At 38.6% G+C, this 21,543-nt stretch overlaps 1 protein-coding gene across 1 annotated transcript in view; it reads left to right on the top strand.

The window, feature by feature from the left end:
* LEKR1 (leucine, glutamate and lysine rich 1) overlaps nt 1-13,343 on the top strand; it is a 270,778-nt gene extending 257,435 nt beyond the window's left edge. Inside the window, exon 14 of the mRNA XM_082624460.1 lies at nt 12,659-13,343. Within this exon, the coding sequence (XP_082480586.1) occupies nt 12,659-13,072 (414 nt within the window). The 3' untranslated portion in view covers nt 13,073-13,343. The remainder of the gene's footprint in view (nt 1-12,658) is intronic.
* The last annotated feature ends 8,200 nt before the right edge of the window (nt 13,344-21,543 follow it).

Raw genomic sequence — 21,543 nt, 5'->3', positions numbered from 1 at the left:
TTAAGGGGAGGAAAGCCCTGCTCTCATTCAAGAGGCCAGAGAATAGATAGAACTTTGTTTTTAATTGTATAAAGAAAGTTCTCAAGGATAGGAGGAAAGCCATAGCCTCTAAAGGGCAAAATGGACATTCCTGCATGGAGCAGGGATTAGTGGAGAGCTGCCAAAATGACAAGGGTCAAGAAGGTGAGGTGACAAGGGTCAAGGAGGTGAGGCAACAAAAGGTACAGGTCAATAAGAAGAAAGAAAATGGGAAGTAAAACTGTATGGGAAATGTAAATGTGAAAAGGGGGCTCCTGAAATTCTATATAGGGCGAAGACACAGACATAAAAATTGGAACATTAAAAAAAAAAAGTAGGAAGTCAGAAAAGAAACATAATATGTTAGAGAATAGGACATTATCATTTAAAGTCAGGTTAAAATAGATCAAATGCTTCTTGCTGCCAGTTTTCCTTCCTACAAGCTCTGTATGAGTCCTATCAAGACAGTGTGGCCCTGATGTTAGGGGCCTTGTGATCCAGAGAAAGAATGTGGTAAATCTGAAAAAACAGTTCATGTACAACTATCAAAGGAAAGCCAGTACAGAGTGTTCAATATTTTTGTTGTCTTAAAATTATAGATAAGGAAAACATAAGGGGCAGAAGTTTTAAATTCTATTACTTCCTGCAGCTATTTGATGAAAATGAAAGATTCAAAAATAGGAGGGAATGCTCTTGGTTAAACATGGAGAATTGAATGCATATGTTTATCTCTGCTTCCATGCCAAATACCACTAAAATGACAGTAAATTAATAAAAAGTGAATAAATCCATAAGGAAAAAAGAACAGGAAAGGAGGTGACACTAGATGAAAAAGACGTTGACTAAATTTTGGAAAATGGAAAGTAAGGTATGGATGAGAGGTAATCAGCAGGCTATGGCTATTGAAACCTAATGCCTGTGGAGAGTGTGGGAGTATGCAGAATCCTAAAAGGAGCAAACCCAATCACATGACATGACACTGGAAAGGCTCAGGAATTGAGGACACCAGATACCTCTGAAAGAGGGAGAGAAGAGTGGATCTGAAAACAGGGCTGTTTGAATTATTGTAAAAGGAGCAAATAGATGCTTAGATGCCCTCTCTAACCCCCAAATGACCCCCACCTACCATCCTGGCACAATACCAAAGGTTTACACCCTAGAAAAACGGAATGCAAGAGGCTTTGGTCTTGAGGATACACAACAGCAGAATATGGGATAAGGCAAGAGCTGGACTGAAGGTCTGTGTATTATAGGGTGAGACCTCCTAGTCCCTGTAACCCACTCACTTCCCAAAACACAGACAACCAGGCTTATCTATCAATATCCAGGAAATTGGAGGAGCCTTCTGTGGCGAAGTGAGCTAGCTCAAAAGAAAAGACCTCTGGATACTGAAAATTGGGGTCTTTTAATTAAAAGTATTTTTTTATTGGAGTATAGTTGCTTTTCAATGTTATGTTAGTTTCTACTGTACAGCAAAGTGAATCAGCTATACGTATACATATATTCCCTCTTTTTCGGATTTCCTTCCCATTTAGTAGGTCACCACAGGGCACTGAGTAGAGTTCCCTGTGCTATACAGTAGGTTCTCATTAGTTGTCTATTTTATACATATTATCAATAGTGTATATATGTCAATCCCTATCTCCCAATTCATCCCAACCCCCATCCCCCTTGGCATCCATACGTTTGTCCTCTAGGTCTATGTCTCTATTTCTGTTTTGCAAATAAGGTCATCTATACCATTTTTCTAGATTCCACATAATATGCATTAATATACAATATTTGTTTTTCTCTTTCTGACGTACTTCACTCTGTATGACAGTCTCTAGGTCCATCCACGTCTCTACAAATGACCCAATTTCATTCCTTGTAATGGCTGAGTAATATTCCGTTGTGTACATACACCATATCTTCCTTATCCATTCCTTTGTTGATGGACATTTAGGTTGCTTCTATGTCCTGGCTATTGTAAATAGTGCTGCAATGAACATTGGGGTGCATGTGTCTTTTTGAATTATGGTTTTCTCTGGGTATATGCCCAGAAGTGGGATTGCTGGGTCATATGGTAGTTCTATTTTTAGTTTTTAAAGTAACCTCCATACTGCTCTCCATAGTGGTTGTATCAATTTACATTCCCACCAACAGTGCAAGAGGGGTCCCTTTTCTCCAAACCCTCTCCAGCATTTATTGTTTGTAGATTTTTTTTTTTTTTTTTTTTTTTTTTTTGCTGTACGCGGGCCTCTCACTGCTGTGGCCTCTCCCGTTGCGGAGCACAGGCTCCGGACACACAGGCTCCGCGGCCATGGCTCGCGGGCCCAGCCGCTCCGCGGCATGTGGGATCTTCCGGGATCGGGGCACGAACCCATGTCCCCTGCATCGGCAGGCGGACTCTCAACCACTGCGCCACCAGGGAAGCCCTGTTTGTAGATTTTTTGATGATGCCCATTCTGACCAGTGTGAGGTGATACCTCATTGTAGTTTTAATTTGCATTTCTCTAATAATTAGTGATGTTGAGCATCTTTTCATGTGCCTCTTGGCCATCTGTATGTCTTCTTTGGAGAAATGTCTATTTAGGTCTTCCATCCACTTTTTGATTGGGTTGTTTGTTTTTCTGATATTGAGCTGTGTGAGCTGTTTGTATATTCTTAAGTAAAAGTTATATCCATGTCCAATCTACATATTGAGACATATACCAGTAAATAAACCCTTATGCAGGCACACAGAGCTTCCAGTAACATTTTGAAGTCTCATTTTTAAACCCAAAAAGCCAAGAATCCCCAGTCATTTGAGGAGCACCTCTAACATGAAAGGCAGAAGTCAGGATCAAACAAATAAGCAAAAAAGAACTCATAGGAGACAGATACAAAACAATGTGGGAAGCAAAAGTGAGCTTCAAAAAAGAGCACAATTAATATCCTTAGAGAGAAAACAGAAGATATTGTATTCATGAAACATGAAGAGAAGGCTATTAAAAAAAAAACAAACAGGAATGAGTATTAAAATACAAGAAGTGAAATAAAAAATTTAATATTTGGCTTAGATGATAAAGATGAAGAAATCACCCAGAAAGTAGAAGGAAAAGGCAAAGAGATGGAGAGAAGAAAAGAAAATTAGAAGATCAAGCCAGGATATCTAATACCTCATTAATAGGAGTTCCAGAAAGAGAGAACAGAGAAAATGGAAGGGAGAAAACTATCCAGGAACTAATCCAATAATTTTTCGAAGTACTGAAGGGCATTTCTATATTGAAAGGGTCCACTCAGCATGATGGGTGGCAAAGCAAACACACCAAAGCACTTCATCATGAAATGTCATTACCTTAAGGACAAACATAAGTACTTAAAAGTGTTCAGGAAAAAAAGAGGGGTCACTTAAAAAGGATTAGAAATCAAAATGGCATCTTTACAACAGCAGTAGAAACTAGAATCCAATGGCTTCCAAATTCTGAAGGAAAATTTTTTCCAACCTAGGATTCTATATCCTGCTAAATGATCAATTAAATGCAAGTGTCAAGGATATTTTCAGACATTAAAGTTCTGAAAAACGGTACTTGCCTTGCAGCCTTTCTCAGGAAGCTGTTAGAAGATATACGACACCACAGAGAGGGAGTAAACTAAGAAGGGAGAAGACACAGGAATCAGGAAATGAGCGTTCCAGCACAGGAAAGAGGTAGAGGGATTCTCCAGGATGATGGTGGGAAGAAATCCAAGGATGACAGCAGTGCAACAGATTTAGAGAATAACCAGGTTGAGTTCAGCAGAAGAACGGAGGGGTTTTAGAAGTATGTCTCTGAGAAAAAAAGAGAACTGATAGATTACATGGAGTGCTTGAACATGTTGAGAGGATATTTACACTTCTGTAAGTAGGTTTGGTGAAAAATTAGTTACCAACACCTAGAAAATTAAGCAGATAAGTAACGGAATAATAATAAACTCTAGAAGGAAGCTTTGCAAGAAAGGAAATGTAATCATAGTACACTGCATGGCTAAGATGTACATAATATTTATATACTATAATCATATAAGGTGGAATATAGATTTAACTGAAAATTGCTATAGAAATTGGGAAGATTTTCCAATAAAATTGTGACAGAAGCTTCTCCCAAAGGAGCAGAAACATCTCCTAATGGGGGGAAGAGAAACAACTGTTACGAGTTGAAATAGGAAGTTAAATCCTTGTCTTTCATTCTATGAAATCAGTAGATAACAACTTCAAAACTGAAAACCATGAGATAGCTGTATAATGATACTATTTAGTACTATGGAGATAAGAAACATAAGAAACAGCTTAAAAACCTGAAAATGGTTGTTCCTGGGAGGCAGAACTTGTAAGTGTGAAGGAATACTTTATTTCATTATAATTTTATAGTATTTTAATTCTTAACTATGCATAATATATTACCTTAATTTTAAAAAATAATTTAACATAATAGAAAGGAGTAAATTTTAAAGAAGACCTGATAGAGAGGGCAGCAGAGGAAAGGATAAAGGACAAGGTTATAGAAGAAACACCAGGAAAGTGTTTATAAGCAAAGCAAATAAACAACAGAATTTGAAGCTTAATGAGATATTTTTTAAGATTATGAGAAATTTAAAAATTAAGACAAAGCAGATTCTAGCTTAAATTTCAGTAACAGGTGCCTGACACACTTCTGTTTATTCTTCAAGTCTGAACAAAAGGAGAGCTCCTCCATGAACCCACAGAATCCCAGAGGCAAGCTTGGGTATACATCTGTGTGCCTAATGTGGCTGTTTTTGTTTTTTTTAATCTTATTTTTTTTATTGAAGTAGAGTTGATTTATAATGTTGTGTTAGTTTCTGGTGTACAGCAAAGTGATTCAGTTATATATATATATATATATATATATATATATATATGATATACATATATATCCTTTTTCATTATAGGTCTAATGCAGTTGTTTATGCACTCATTTAACATGTAAATAGTTGTTTTTTAATAGATGCTAAGAAGAAATATTAATTTGGGTAAAGGCATACTTTCTGAGGGAGAGGTGCTGTATTAGATGGGGTAGTCAGAGGACTCTCTGAGGAGATAATATTCAAGCAGACCTGAAGTGAGGAAAGAACATTCCAGGCAGAACGAACAGGAAGTTTAAAGGCCGTGTGGCTAGGAACATCCTGGGAACCTTCAAGAAACCACAAGGAAGTCAGCAAGCATTGCTGGAGCTTAGTAAGCAAGGAGGATGTGGTAGAAAGCAAGGTTGGAGGGGCCAATTAATGTGGAGTCTTTGAAGGCAGTAAAAACTTTGGATTTTTTTCTAAGTGTGATGAATTCTACCTGGGAATTTTGAACAAGTGAGTGACACGATCTGACTTATTTTTAGAGAATAACTCTGACTGCTTTGTGGAAAATAGGTTGCAAGGTTGGGGGGGGGCAAAAATGAAAGCAGAATGACCTATTACAAGGTCCTTGAAAAGGTCTAGAAAAGCATTGATGGTCATCGTGGTAAAGGAGGTGACAAGTGGCCAGGTTTGGTATATATTTCCTAGATGGAGGCAACAGAAGTTGGTGATGGGTTGGATGATATGAAAGAGTAGGAAGGGTCAAGGATAACTCCAGAGTTTGGAATCTCAACACTGAGAGTGAAAGTGCCATTTACTGAGATGGGAAACACTAGTCAAGGAATACAACTGGGGAGGAATATCAAGAATTTGATTTGGGACATGTTAACCTTAATATGTATGTTAGATATCCTAATGGAGGTGTTGAATGGGCGGTACATTCAGGGGAAGGCTGACTAGAAATGCTGATTTCGGAGACGTCCACGTGTAGCTGATACTTAAGCCTTGGGGCTGAATGAGATCACCCAGGGCATGAGGTAACAAAGAAGAGGGTTGAGAACTCTCCAACTCTGAGAGGCTGGGAGGAGGAGGAGACTAGGCAATGGTGACAGAGAGGGAATAGCTAGTGAGGTAGGAGGAAAAGAGGAGACTAACAAGGACTCTAAGGAAAGAAAGTGTCTAAGGAAAGGAACATGCAACTTAGGCTCACAATCTCCTGTATAAGAACTTTGATTTCAGATAGGTTTTGGAATTCAATTTTGGATTTTAGAAAGTTAGCAAAATGCATATGCCCCTGGATATCTAGGGTAGCCTCTTCCATGCAGCGACATTAATATTTCTGCAGTGAAACACAAGAATGACCCCACTGAGTGAAATAACAAGACTATCAGTCCAGTCAGATTTTATTACCAAATGTTACAAGTTAGACACATTTTTCTTTACTGAGCTTTTTGGATGTCAGAATTGTGGCTAATGCATTGTAGATGTGTATTTGCTTTCTTTTACAACAGCTGTTTTTGCTGTTTCTGTTGGTTCACCTGACCATCTCTTGGCATCTTGGATCTGTTTTTGTTTAAAAAACAAAAATGAGCGTATATATGTTTCTCTATAGGATCACATACATAGAGAAATGTCAGGAAAAAGTGAAGGAAGAATTTTCCCCAAACTATTTACAGTGGTCACCACCGGGGGATAAGAAGAGATGGGCAGAGGTTTCACTTCTTATAGCTTTTTAAAATTCGGGGGATTATGGATGACTTCTAAATTTTTTGGTGTTCTGAATATTTTCCAAATGTAAAGCCTATTTTTAAAAAAGAAAACCTATTTATTTAGGAAAGTTTACTAATATATCTGGTAAGGATGGGTCTAATTAAAATTTAGGAATACATACATTTGAAAACATAAATAGCTTTTCTGCAAGAGGGATTTGCCTAGTTTTAAGATATGCATTTACTGTATTTCTGTATTTATTTGATATAGAGAAAATGCTACACATTTCTCTGGTAACTCCGTTTATGAGAAACCAAAGTTAGTAAATTAAAAAATGAGTAGCTCTCAATTTGGGCCTGAATAAAGAGAACATCTGAGTCTTTTCCAAAGAGTAAAGGGGTAAATGGGAGGTTTTCTAACTTCTGGCTCCACAGGGAACAGGAGAGGATGGGGTGTAGGTGCGGAGGGGCTATTCCTAGGGTTGGTTGGCAGGGGTCGAGGGCTCAGGTTGAGGATCTCCAGTCGTGGAGAGGCAGATCCAGGCAAGACTGTCTTTCACATATTGGAGAGTCAGCCCTGATGCAGAGTATGGATGACAGAAATTTGACAGAATGAGAAAAAAATACGGAGAAATTGTTTTTTGTTGTAGTTAATTAATACTAATTAAGTCTCAATTAAATTTGGCTTACTGACTTAGAAAGTAAATTCTGAACACTGTGTCTTCATGGGCTCTTCCTCTCCATCCTGAAAATCCGCTCTTGAAGCCTATCAGCCCAAGGGAGTATTGCCCTCTGTTTCTACTTCTGGTTTGAAGTCTGCCATAGTTATTTCACAATGTCCATTATATTTGCAAGCATAGAAATACAATTTTAAGAACAACCTGCCTGACATCCGTTTTGGTTCTTTCCTGGAAATGTATTCAGATTCTCCTTCATACCTTTCCAAAGGGCCATTTCCACTGTTTTTCTGCAGTGTTTGGGGCTGATCAGATTAGTTGAACAGAAGCCTTAAATGGAAGTTTGGGCACGTCCTTTGCTAACTCCTACTCATCTTACTGGTTTCCACACCTTTTCCACAGTCTCCTTTCGCCTCAGCTCCCCACCCAGTTGGCCAGCCTAGGATAGATCTAGTTTGGGTTGGTGGAAACTGTAATCTGATCAACGCATGACTGGTTCAGACCTAACTGGGTATAATAAAGCATGAACAAAGACACCCATCTGTGCTTATTTTTCACTGAGGACTTGCTTTCCTGGCCTGTTCCCCCCAAATTATGCCAAATACAGCTGATTGCCATCACAAATGGAATTCTCACCTTCAGAATGATCAAGTTACCCAGCAAAGCCTTCTCTTGCTTCTTCCACTGTTTTTGGAATTAAAAGCAATCCAGCTGTCTCCAAGGATAAAAATGAAAACAAACATAAAAATAAACCACTCTTACATTGCAAAGAGTGGGGGAAGTTGGCCATTTTTTAATATTAGAAATTTCAAACAGATGGTGAGCTAATTTATATTTTCATTTTGAAATTTACTTTCCCAGTGGGAGTGCAATTAAGCCATATTTTAAGTCCATTCAAAGTGGCCTTCATCTGAAAATGTTGTAGACATATCTATAGATAATGCTCTCAACCAATTGGCAGAGGTTAAGGACCCAGGAATGCTAGCTTCCCCTCTCCTAGACCACCCTAACCAAGGGGCACTCGGGATAGGAACCTCCTCCATGAAAACTGGCCTCCTATCTTCCCTGCCTCCCATCCTGCCCCACTCAGGGCTACTTTCTACTGAGCTGGCAAAGCGATCTTCCTTTATTGCAGATTTGACAATGCCAGCCCCCTGCTTGAAATAAACCTTTCAATGACTCCATATGGCCCTCAGAATTAAGTTAAAACTCTAATATTTGCAGGTTGTCAAAGTCGTTCTTGATCTAATCCTGCTTACTCCTGCCTGCCTCAGTCCTGGTCTCTCCTCCCATTCTGCACTCTGCCCTTGAGTCACACTAAGCCATGTGTCATCCCAAGATGTGACTCTCCCTCTCTCACTGCCAGGAATTTGTACTCACTGTCCCTCTTCACCTGACTCATGCCTCCCTTTCCTTTTTGACTTACAGTCTAATTGCAATCCAGTGATAACACTATTTTACCATGCTAAAATATGGCCAAGATACTTTTACCTAAAACATTTAAAATGCTATAGCTTCACTGATTATACTCATGTTTGCCCATGATTTTCAGTCTTACTGAACATATTCCATCTTAGACATTTTCCTGTGTTGTTCAGTGAAAACACATATTAAAATTCTGCAGCAACACAACCTTACAAAAAGATCAACAACCCCAAAAGACAAACATTTTGCCTAAATTGCTGAAAGCAATCTAACCACGAGTGAATGATTCTTTTCCACATATGATGGAATTTTCCACTAATGTGTCTCCCTGACTCTGGCCACATCCACGTGTGCTCTTGTCATGCCTTGTCACACACACTCCACCTCTGAAATAGCAGTCCCCTAAACTGGATGTGTTCTATTTCCATTTGTTTATTCCATGATTGAAAAAATTCTAACATCTGAACTACATGTTGTACAAAACTGAGTTATAATCCAAGTTTTAAAGGAGGAAGTAATGGTGGCAAAGGATATACAGATATTGTGAGACTCATCTGAGATTTCATAGTGTTTATGGCAAAGAAAAATAGAAGTCCTATATTTGGATCCTGTTCTCAGTTTAGAGGTTCTCCTGGTTTGGGGAATAATAGAAAAAAGAGAATTTGTCCTTTGTTCTGGAAACTAATAGCCTTGAAGAAGGATGAGTTCCAGAGCAGTGGGCCCCAGACCAAGATGGTCAGCAGCCCTTCTAAAATTCGATCTGGAGTTGACAGGTAGACTGGGTGCTCCCACTGTACGTGTTATGGGGACATCTTTGGGTTCACTCCACCTTTTCATTTCCTCCTTCAGTGTAGTGTCACTTGCCCGAAATAGCTTTTAAATGACTCGCTTTATGGATGTTTTCCATAGAGTACTACTCCTTTCCTTTGAGACTTTATTTATTTATTTATTTATTTGTTTGTTTATTTTTGGCTGCGTTGGGTCTTCGTTGCTGCGTGTGGGCTTTCTCTAGTTGCGGTGAGCAGGGGCTACTCTTTGTTGTGGTGCACGTGCTTCTCATTGCGGTAGCTTCTCTTGTTGCAGAGCACGGACTCTAGGCATGCGGGCTCAGTAGTTGTGGCTCACTGGCTTAGTTGCTCCATGACATGTGGGATCTTCCTGGACTAGGGTTCGAACCCGTGTCCCCTGCATTGGCAGGTGGATTCTTAACCACTGAGCCACCATGGAAGTCCCTGAATATAATTTTAGTGAATGGATTGAATTTTATTTTTCTTTTAATGAGAGCCATTGTCATCACATCACCCATCATTTTATCCTTCCATATTTGTGTACCTTTTATTCATGTCACCCATTTATTGACCGCATTGTTAACTGCTATAATTTTTTTCTTTTATATATTCACATAAAGTGAACTCTTTCCCATGGCTTTCTTAATCAAGAGAGTTTTTATACTAACTTATTTAAAGCCCTGTAAATCTAATCACTTCAATACATTTTGCCTGTTTACTCTACTAGTAGACAGGGAACAAAATGCATTGATGCTTTTTCCTTTTAAAAGAAAGTTTAGTTTAAGTTTGGAAAAGTTGGGCAAAACCAGATGTGATGTCTTACTGTTTTTTATTGCTTCAATGTTCTGGAACAAAATGGCCCCTGCATGCTTGATATAATTAATTAGACAATTAATTTAGGCATAGGCAGCTTGGAGCCAGGCTCTGGAGGCAGGAAGGGGCCCCACCATTTCAAAGCTGGGTTACTCTCAGCAAGTTACATACCAGTGTGATCTTCAGTGTTTTTCTTTGTCAAATATAATTGTTGGGAGCAAGAAATGAGATGACACCTAACAAGGCACTTTATTAACCTCTTCTCTAGCCCTCCCTCTCCTGCCTTTTTAACAAGTATTTCAGGAAGAGTTAATGAGAACCAGATGATAAAGCCACAAACACCATCCTTGGTCTCCTGTTCCTCCAAAATAATAATAATAATAATAACTGGAAGCAAGTGATTAATCCCCATGATTTGAAAAAAAATGTGAATATATGGCTCATATATGTCTATTACTAATATATGTAAATGATGAGGCTTTGTTTGACCCAGACATGCCACTGATTTTATAGAACATTAGTGTACAACTGTTAATCTGAAATTGTTCCATATTCTGCAATTTTAATTACCAAATTTGGAATTGGATGGAGTTCTGTCCATAATCACAAGAAACTCAAATACAGGTAGATGCTACTTTCCCTGATGCTTTGTTATTTAGTTCCACTGACAGCAGATTAATCAGTAAGCCCTTAGGAGGATGCTTTCCACTGAGCCTCAGACTTGGGAATGCCTTGGCTGTTTTTACAAACAAGCTAACCTGATGGAAAGTCATTTTCAGCTGAAGAATCCTACAGCACAATCACTTGAATTGTGTTTACTTATTTGGATACCATTTTGAAGTGTTTACTTTTCAATCTCTTTTTTGACATCCTGCAGACATGAATGTCAGGACATTAGGGAGATCCAAGACCTAATTCTTACCACAGGGCTTGAAGTAATTTTGATGAATTCCATAGATGAAAGATGGCTATCATTCTTCAGCTAGAAATGTAGAGTCTCATCATTTGAAGAAGTTGTAATGATCTCTAGTCTAGTCACACGCTTGAAGCTTAAATTTGCTCCAAAACCTCCCAGTCAAGTGAGATTCAACCCTTCAGAGTATCCTTGGACAGCTCTGGCTATTAAAAAATTCTTCCTTCTCTTAACCCTCATAGCTTCCACCCTTGGCTCCAACCAGTGTTGGGGACATAAAAAGCAGCTCTGCTCAAATTTATGATGCTGCAAACATTCTTGAGGGCAGGAACTGTATCCACTACAGCTTCTAGTAACTTGATACATGATTGCTGAGTGGAGTTCAAAGCAGATTTTGTTCTTTTTTTTTTTTTTTTTTCTTTTTGCGGTACGCGGGCCTCTCACTGTTGTGGCCTCTCCCGTTGCGGAGCACAGGCTCTGGACGCGCAGGCTCAGCGGCCATGGCTCACGGGCCCAGCCGCTCCACGGCTTGTGGGATCTTCCCAGACCGGGGCAAGAACCCGTGTCCCCTGCATCGGCAGGCGGACTCTCAACCACTGCGCCACCAGGGAAGCCCAGATTTTGTTCTTTATTTCAATATATATCTTACAAAAGAGCGGATCATCAGTATATTTAAGTTCTACTGAGAAAGCATCACATAAAATTACTGATTTTATTATCTAAATGCTAGAGCTGATATATTTTATTCTTTCAATTTTATAATTCAAGCAATTTTTATCTGTCATGTACTGAAGTTTCCCTTCATTATAAAATAACACACTTGGGACTTCCCTGGTGGCGCAGTGGTTAAGAATCTGCCTGCCAATGCAGGAGACACGGGTTCGAGCCCTGACCTGGGAAGATCCTACATGCCGCAACTAAGGCCGTGTGCCACAACTGCTGAGCCTATGCTCTAGAGCCCGCGAGCCACAACTACTGAGCCCATGTGCTGCAACTACTGAAGCCCGTGCGCCTAGAGCCCGTGCTCCGCAAGCCCCCACTTGCCACAACTAGAGAAAGCCCGCGCACAGCAACGAAGACTCAACACAGCCCAAAAAATAAATAAATAAATATATTTAAAATAAATAAATAAAATAACATACTTAATTGCACTACAGATATTAACTACAGATGTCACATGTGCAGGACAGACTGTCTCGGGCACAGAGGAGTTGAAACCCCACTGAAGTAGGCATTGGGCGTTCTGGGTTCTAGCACCAACTCCACCACTATCATCTGAGTGACCCCGACTCTCGGTTCCTCTTCTGCAAACTGTGAGGGTTGAACCAAATGTTCTCTTAAAGTTCTTTCCAGCTTCACAGGTCATTTGCATTTTTGACTTATTTGTCCCTGTCAAAGAACATAGACCTCTGATTTCCAGTTCAGTTCTCAATTTATACTGCCAGTAACTATCCATATGTACACTGTTTAAAGCTAGGGCTGCTTTTTGTTTCCTTTTTCTCATTGCAGAACACTTTTCTTCAGGAAACAGTGCGTAGAGAGTGTGAAGAACGCTTTGAACTGACGGAGGCTTTGAGTCAAGCCAGAGAACAGCTCCTGGAGCTCAGGAAGCTCAGCGGACAGTTACCCCTGTCACCATGCTCCCTCAGCCAGAGCAGCCTAACCTCCTCTGTTGCAGCTAGCAGCAGTCAGGGAGAGAAGAGGCTCGCAAGAGTGAACTCTGAAAAGAGAATCAAAATCCCCAGCCTGCACGGGGTGTCGAAACCCACTGCTTCCCCAGCCTCAACTCAGCCCAGCAGGGTCAGCAGCTCAGGTTTGCCCACATTCCCCCAGCCACACCCTCCCCGGGATCGACCGTCTTCAGTCAGTGAGACCCGGCAGAGACTGGCTGTCATTCTGCAGAGGAGACTGAGTCAGCAGTGATGGAGCCAAAGTCAGGAGCAGCTCCACACAGCATGCCTGTCTTTCCCAGAGTCCAGGAACTCACTGTATGAGGATGAAAAAGATCAAATTATTACCACAGATTAAGAATGCATACTTACAGATATTTTTAACAAGAAGTTGGAAAAGCTAACGAATTGTGAAACCACATTTTCCAAGAGGCCTTTGAAACTGCAACAGATAATGAAGTTGTTGTATTCCAGTGGGCCAGTTTCTATATTTATGTATTGTGTGTTTCGATGTGCTCTATGAATATGCCCTTTTAGAGATCATAGGTAAAATTTTTCACCCATAGCATCTTTTCTACTTTTTTGCACCATTACAAGCAGATCTACTTCCACAAAACAATAATAATAATAATAGATTTTATTGATTTTGTTGGTGTTTGTTCATTTGTTTGTTGAACTGAATAGGTTAAATAGATGTAATTAGTATTCCAAATAGAAAATGAAAGGACTTAATCCTTAATTTGATAATTTTCAAAACGCTTATTCAAATATTCACAAAGTTCATCATAATCAAAAGTTTCTCTTTTTCACCTCACAATCTAATTGGTTAACCTAATTTCTTTTTAAGTGTGGTCAGAAGTAATGATAGGTAATCTTCAGGAAGACAGTCTGGGGACCCTCTAGAAAAAGGGACAGAAACTCCAATTCAAGAAAAAGGTGGTTTATTTCTCAAACTATAGAGATTATTTTCGATAACAAGGAGCCTGGCCATGAAAATATTACTTGGTAGAGCTTTTCTGCATTGAATGCTTTTTGGTATTCCAGGTCAGATTTTGGTTTTAACTAGTATTCTGGAGCCATTGTGTAGAGAACTAATTCAAGACAGTTTAGTAGATGCACGTAGTGCTAATTTGGGATTAAAAGTGTATTTCCCCTGAAAATGGGCATCTTGTTAACATGTTTTCTATTTTCAGACTGAAAAATCAAAACCAGAAACCAGACCAGCTATTTTACGTAATCTTAAAGCTTCAGGCTCCTCCCGTTTCTTAAAACACAACTCTTTACCTTACGCTAGTATTTATTTATCATTTTATCCATCTAATAATAGTGTATTTTTCTTCCATGACTGATTTTACTCAAATCCTTCATCTGACTACATCATAGATATCCAGGCTTCTTACTCCCAGATTAGAATGGTACTAACACATGTGAAATATGGCACATAAAACTCTCTGCTATTTGGCCACCATATAGATGAGAGAATCCAAAGGTACTTGGAATCCCTTCCATGTGCAAAAAAAGTAAAGTTACTAATCAAAATCAAGTTTATATCCAATCTTTCAAAGGATTGATCTAATCTAGGGTGTTTTAACCTCAAAAAATTCCACATTAGCCCCACTAACTTCCCTGACTAGTTTAAGTGAGCACATCGTGTGTACTTATAATGCATTTGACAAGAGAACATAACGTCATCTAATGGTGGTGCTGGAGTGGATCTTAGAGGCCAACCCCAACAAGCTCTCTCTTTTTTTTTTTTTTGCCAGTTTGTTCGTGTTTTATTGACGCCTGGATGTCAGGCCTTGATCACGCACTTCCACGGTGCGTGTGGCTCCTTCCGCAGCTGCCTCTTGGCCTTCAGGTGCCCTTCGGGCTTGTTCAGCCGGCGTCACATGGCACAGTTCCAGGGGGTTATACTTCTCGCCCTTATATAATTTCCTGAGGTTCTCCTTCCGAGTCTGGTTGATGACGGTGAGAACATGGGCGATGGATTTGCTAACACCTCGGACCTTGGAGAGTTTAGAAGCCGCGCCTCTTGTCACTTTAGCGACGCGCTGCTGAGACAGCGCCACCTTCAGGTCCTCCAGTTGTTTCAGCAGCTCCTCCTTCTTGCCTCCAAGGTCTCGGGCCTTAATCTTGGTCATGGCTGTACAAGCGGCCTCGGCCGGCTTCTTAGAGGGAAAGAGCAACAGTCTCTTTACAAATAAGGAATAGATGCGCAAAGAAGTCTAACTTAGCTAAGGTGGGACAGCTAGTTAGTGACTGAGCTAGAACCAGAACCACTATTACCTGAACCCAACCTTTCCACCTCACTTTTCCACTTACCAGAGAGTCCCAAACCTCCATCATGACTTTTGTCAGAAGCACCTACACTGTGGTTACCTAATATTTTCTTTAAATGCACTCAATTTTTAAACTTAAATTTATATAAAAAGGAAGCTTGACCCAAGGAGGAATAATTATAAAGTAATGAGTTTAATATACTTTAAGATAAATATACATCTATTAAAATACAAAATGTTGTTAATATACCCCCTAAAATTATCTTGTATAATGCCAGCAGTACTCGTGCCACACTCTGGAGACTACTCCACCAGACCTCAGTGTTTTTGATCTGGTGTTTGCGTGTTCAGATTACAAATACTCATGACATAAGGTGGATGGCAAAAGCTAGTGGAAACTCTAGGATAATATTTTGGGCAACAGTCTTTGTTGTCATATTATGCATGCTTTTCCACAGGCTTGCAATTTCAGTTCTCTCTTCAGGAACCATGGGGATACATTTTTTCTAAATTATGAACATATTTAAATTTGTAAAGAACGTCACCCATAAGCTTTTCTAAGGTGATATAAAGACCATCCATGCAAAACCTGGTTTCTCAGTTTGTTGTTACACTCTTACTTTACAATGAGTAATTCGGTAAATAGGCACTCTGAGAATAGAATCATGATCTGCAGTCAGGCTGTATTATATTCCACACGTAGGTCAGAGAGGTAATTCCATGGATAAACATAGAGACAATATTTACATTTATTTCAACCTAGACCATCTGAAGCAGTCTAGGTTGTGTGCTTATATCTTTTGAAGAAAGACACTTAGAAAAGAGGATAGCATTAGAGTATGTAACCTGAGGGTTAAGAACACATTCAAACTTTCCTTGATTTTTTTTGCACTGATTAACTCCTGGCATGAAAGAGCATCAGGAATGTTAAGAAACCAGTGAATATTATGGCACAATAGGGCTCTCAAATGCATATAATGGATATTAAGTCTAATAGTTTTAATTTCCCTATAGACATACATTTTCCATGACTTCAGTGGAAGAATTTTTAGGTGTCAAAAGAAAAGAATATCATAGAAAATATTCCTTAGGAAATTATAATACTATTTGTTTCTTTTCTTAAACTTAGATTGGTAGACAAAGATGGGGAAATTTTTCTATAGTTAACAGATTTCTCAAGCACTATTTTTTAAAAGTCTATTGAATTAAATGACTATAGTTAGTCAGAACTACTTAAAAGTTATATTTTCTGGCAATAGAATTGACTGGAAGAGAAATTAATATTGAAAATTATATTAGCTAAGATCTTTTAATGTTCTATTAGTCTAAAAGTTTCTGTAATATTACCGATTATAGCCAATTTCTTTTTGATTATGCAACGTTTTCTCAAGCTTTATCTTTTAAAGTTCTTATGATTATTATAATATTGCACTTATAGATCAACCTAGTACCCTAAAAGGGTTAATTCTCTGTAGCTGAAAATTCCGAACCATCATGTTGACTCTTATTGAGCATGGGAAATCAATTTGGTGTGTGTCCAAAGTTCACAAATCCCATAATGATTATGGATTTTTTTACTTTCATGTTTTAAGAAAATAATTAATGTATACTGTAACTTGCACAGGGCACCTTTAATGATCCCAAACCATGATAGACAATAATGGAAGCATTCCTAAGGCAGTATCTGTGGTATCTTAAGGAAGAAATTCTACTTTTTCTTTTGAAAATATTAACCCTGTGTAACAATAAATTGTAAAGCCAGTGTAATTGTGTTGCATCTTTAGAATCTGAAATATAAACTATATCATCTTTGTATATTCTGAATTAACAGATAAAAAATTTTAACAATAGTTGAATCTGAAACACACTTATCCTATGGCAGTATTTACCATGATCCAGAAAATTGAAAGTTTTCTCTCTGCTCTAGCATTTATATAGTGTAATGCTTTATATCCATTAAGTGAGTAAAAAATGTACTAAAAATCCCTTACCCTCATAATATAGCCTTAATACTTAGGCTATATTATATATTCACTCATTTCTTCAACAGATATGGAGAATTGAAAAAGCACTGTGAAAGTTACAACGATAATTAAGATGTACTACAGATGCCCAAGAATTGTATAATAGAGGGCAGTGAGGAAGTGTATGCAGAGATTATAATATAGGGCAGCAGGTGTTGGGAAGAGAATCAAAAACACGGTGTTATATGAGTTCAACTTTTTGATGGAAGAATCAGGGAACACTTTAAGCAAGAATTGGAATTTACAATAGGTCTTGAAGAATGGAGGAGGGTTTTATAGAAGAAGGTATACCAGGTAGAGGACATGTATAAACAGAGTCGTAGATATGTAGAAAATACTTGGTGAAGGGAAGTAGTGGGAACCTGAAAAAGGTAGGTTGACCCCAGAGCTTGGAGGTGTTGAATAAGAGCCCATAGCAGGATTTCGACTTAGAAGTGGCATGCACTTTGTTGAAATTTGGGAACCTAGCTCTGGCAGGGCTGTACTGGAATAATTATAGAGTGAAAAGGCTGGAGGTGGAACACCAATCGGTAGATTTGTAAAGTAGTCCAAACAAGAGTTAATGACGTTCTGAATAAAGATGCTGATAATGGGAATAAACAGGAAGCAGCGGACTCAAATTCTATTCAGAGAAGGGAAAGAATTTGTTCCCTGTTAAATGCACTTTGAAACCATTACCAGCCATTGCCACTTAGCAGGGGTGCAGTGTATGAAATTGGTTCCAATTAAAGGATCACCCTTTATTTAAGAATATTACAGCTTCTCTGAAAATGTGAAATAATAGGAACTACTTTTTCATTTGGGCAACAGATAACTAACCCACAGATTCAGTATTCATAAGAATTCTCCTTAAAGCAAACTACAAATCTGAATAGTGTTCTAAGAATTATGAGAGAAGAATATGGAAATTGACATTAAAAATAACTATCATCTTGGCTCAAAGAATGCAAAGCACAACTCAGTGGTGAGCTTTGGGAGTGATACAATGCAATAAACTTCTTTCCGATTTTTGCTTACCATTTATGAGGGAAAATACAGAAGATAGCAGCCAAAATAAAAATAAGGATTATCTTAAAGTCCTTAAATTTTATAGTTCTGAAGGGACCTGCCACATCATCTGGTCCAGACCTGTAATTTTACAGAAGGAGATAATAGGTCCCTTAAATGTTGAATAATTTTCCATTCTTATAGTTGCTTAACAGCTGACTTGACAAGAGAGCCTGGGCCTCCAACTCTTGGCCACATATCTCATTTCTACACTGGAAGAACAGTAACAGTGCTCTAAATTTTTGCTACTCAAAGTGCTTCAGCAGGATCAGTGTCTCCTGGGAGCTTGTTAGAAATGCAGAATATCAGGCCTCACACCCAAACCTGCTGCATGAAATCAGATTTTAATGAGACCCTCAGGTGGTTCATATACATGTTAAAGTATGAGAATCACTGCTCACAGTGGTGCCATTGCCCCGGCATATTCCACCTCCAAGAGCTGTGCGTTAGTGTTAGATGGAAATTGCCTCGCCATACTCGGTTCCCTTATGCCTAATCTGAGACCACTGCCACCCACATCGTGTGGACGCACTCAACATCTCAGCTTCCAGTGCACTCAATTCTACTTCTTTGCCTATTGACTGTGAATCTGTAACTCTCTAGGAAAACTAGTGAATTAAAGGAAATCAATATTCAGCCAGGGCTTCCCTGGTAGCGCAGTGGTTGAGAGTCTGCCTGCCGATGCAGGGGACACGGGTTCGTGCCCCGGTCCGGGAAGATCCCACATGCCGCGGAGCGGCTGGGCCTGTGAGCCATGGTCACTGGGCCTGCGCGTCCGGAGCCTGTGCTCCGCAACGGGAGAGGCCACAACAATAAGAGGCCCGCGTACCGCAAAAAAAAAAAAAAAAAAAATATTCAGCCAATATTCATAAATAGCTTATATCATCATCCAAATTTCTGAGCCTGAAAAGAACTAGAGATTTGTTATTTAAAAAAAAATCCAATAGAAATACTTTCATTTTGATCATTGGAAAGTCATTGAATAGCCTTACATTTTAATCTCATAATGATATATATTTGGATATCTGATTCCCAAAAGAAAATTTGACAATGCTGGTTTTCTTTTGAGACTTGTGAAACAGAATACTTAGATAAGTTGTTCGAATTATGAAGGAAATATTAGAGTATCATTATTCCCCCTGAAAGTAGTTCTCAGTCACTTAAATATAAAACAGTAACTTACAGTATTACACCTAGATCAGTTTATTTTAAAGGTAGAACTGAATGAGAATTTGATTCAGATTCTCAATTTCAAAATCTGTATTTAACACAGTAAGGCACTATGCTCACTTGTCTGTGAGCATTAAGTCAGCTCATCTCATTATACCACAGGGTGGCCATATTCTCTAATCTTTGAATTCAGAAAATAGTGAAAGGGATTGAATTCATTTGCCATTAAAAAAGTTTTGAATACTTTTTATTAACATACTTACTGCTGTTATTTAACTTGTATGGTTATTTGTTATTACTATTAATTCTCATAAATAATAATAATTCAAACCCAAGAATTAGACAGACATATAATTTAGAATATTGAAGCACTTTTAAGTAGAGGCTTTCATATGACTTAACATTGGAAATATATTTGTTTTCTGAAAAATACGAACATCTGGCTTTGCATTGGGCACCATGGAAAGATACATCCACCTTTCTCCCAAGTGAGCTTGATGTGGTCTAACACATTAATCTAAAGAGACACCTTTTGCCTTCTGCCTTCTTAAAGTGAATGAGTTCTACAGTTGTAATTTCCTATCTGAAACCTTAAATTTCTAGGGAATAAAGGTTACTGTCAAGATTCAAGCGACTACTTCTTTCATTTAAAGTGGAATTTCTTAAAACCCAGGGCAGCCAGGTTTCCATTTTCTATTACTAGACTTTTTTTTTTTTTTTAACATGTTGGGGGTAGGAGTTTATTAATTAATTAATTAATTTTTGCTGTGTTGGGTCTTCGTTTCTGTGCGAGGGCTTTCTCTAGTTGTGGCAAGCAGGGGCGACTCTTCATCGCAGTGCGCGGGCCTCTCACTATCGCAGCCTCTCTTGTTGCAGAGCACAGGCTCCAGATGCACAGGCTCAGTAGTTGTGGCTCACAGGCCTAGTTGCTCCGCGGCATGTGGGATCTTCCCAGACCAGGGCTCGAACCCGTGTCCCCTGCATTGGCAGGCAGATTCTCAACCACCGCGCCACCAGGGAAGCCCTATTACTAGACTTTTTAAATGGTTGAGGTTTAAACTGGGATCTCATAGGATCTCAAAGTTAGAGTCTTTTTATTCTTCCGAGGGGCACATGGTACTCAGTATAGAACTGAGGTTAGTGAGAAGAGGTGAAGTTAGGGAGAAAAGAATCCACTACCTTATTTAATAGCAGTGATTAGGTAAGGACTTAATACACGTTTCCTCCAGAATTGTTGGTCAATATTTTTGCCAATGTACCCTGAAAAAAAATTTTTTTAAATATGTACCTCTTGCACATTTTTAGGTTGACATCTAAAACATTTCGTCATAAATTTAAATAGTTGCAAAGGATATTGTAATGATAACCAGTATATTATAAATATGGACATTTAAAACTAAAACTGTTACTTTAATATATTTTTATAATTGTAAGCCTTTTATTGCTCTCCTATCATATTAAATTACTACAAAAGCATGTACATAACTTTACAAAGTTCTTCTGGATTCAGTTGTTACTACAGTTATTAATATACTACTATTAAAAATAACATAAATATATTATAAATTTTGACAAATAATTAAGTATAAAAGTTAAGTTTTGCCGACAATGCATTTCTTGATACCACGAATCAATATCTAATGTTTCTCTTTACATTTAATGAAAAAGAAGGTAGATGCAGTCAAAAATAATTGATCTGTACATAGGATCTTATTTATTTTTTATTAGTAGGATGTAGAAAATATTAAACATTTTATGATGAAATAAGATGAGGATTTTACTGTATTATAATAAACATTTGAAACAGTATCTGGTAAAAAATTGTTTTAACTACTTCACAGAATAATAAGTGCCAAGTGGAAAGATGTCATAGAAAGTTTATCTAGTATATCTCCAAAATTTTGATAGTCTAAGAAAACATTCTAATTACATTTAAAATAATTAGTGACACTAACCTATACTGCTTTGCTATTTAAAGTTTCTTTTCTTTCCAGATAAGGAAGTGTCCTGGGGACAAATATCAAGAAGACCTGAGATGCTTCCCTGGTGGTGCAGTGGTTAAGAATCTGCCTGCCAATGCAGGGAACATGGGTTCGAGCCCTGGCCCAGGAAGATCCCACATGCCGCGGAGCAACTAAGCCTGTGTGCCACAACTACTAAGCCTGCGCTCTACAGCCCTCGAGCCACAACTACTGAGCCCACAT

This window comes from Mesoplodon mirus (genome assembly GCF_964341445.2).
Source record: "Mesoplodon mirus genome assembly, chromosome: 6".
Taxonomy (NCBI): Eukaryota; Metazoa; Chordata; class Mammalia; order Artiodactyla; family Ziphiidae; genus Mesoplodon; species Mesoplodon mirus.
This window is presented reverse-complemented; position numbering and strand designations above follow the sequence as displayed.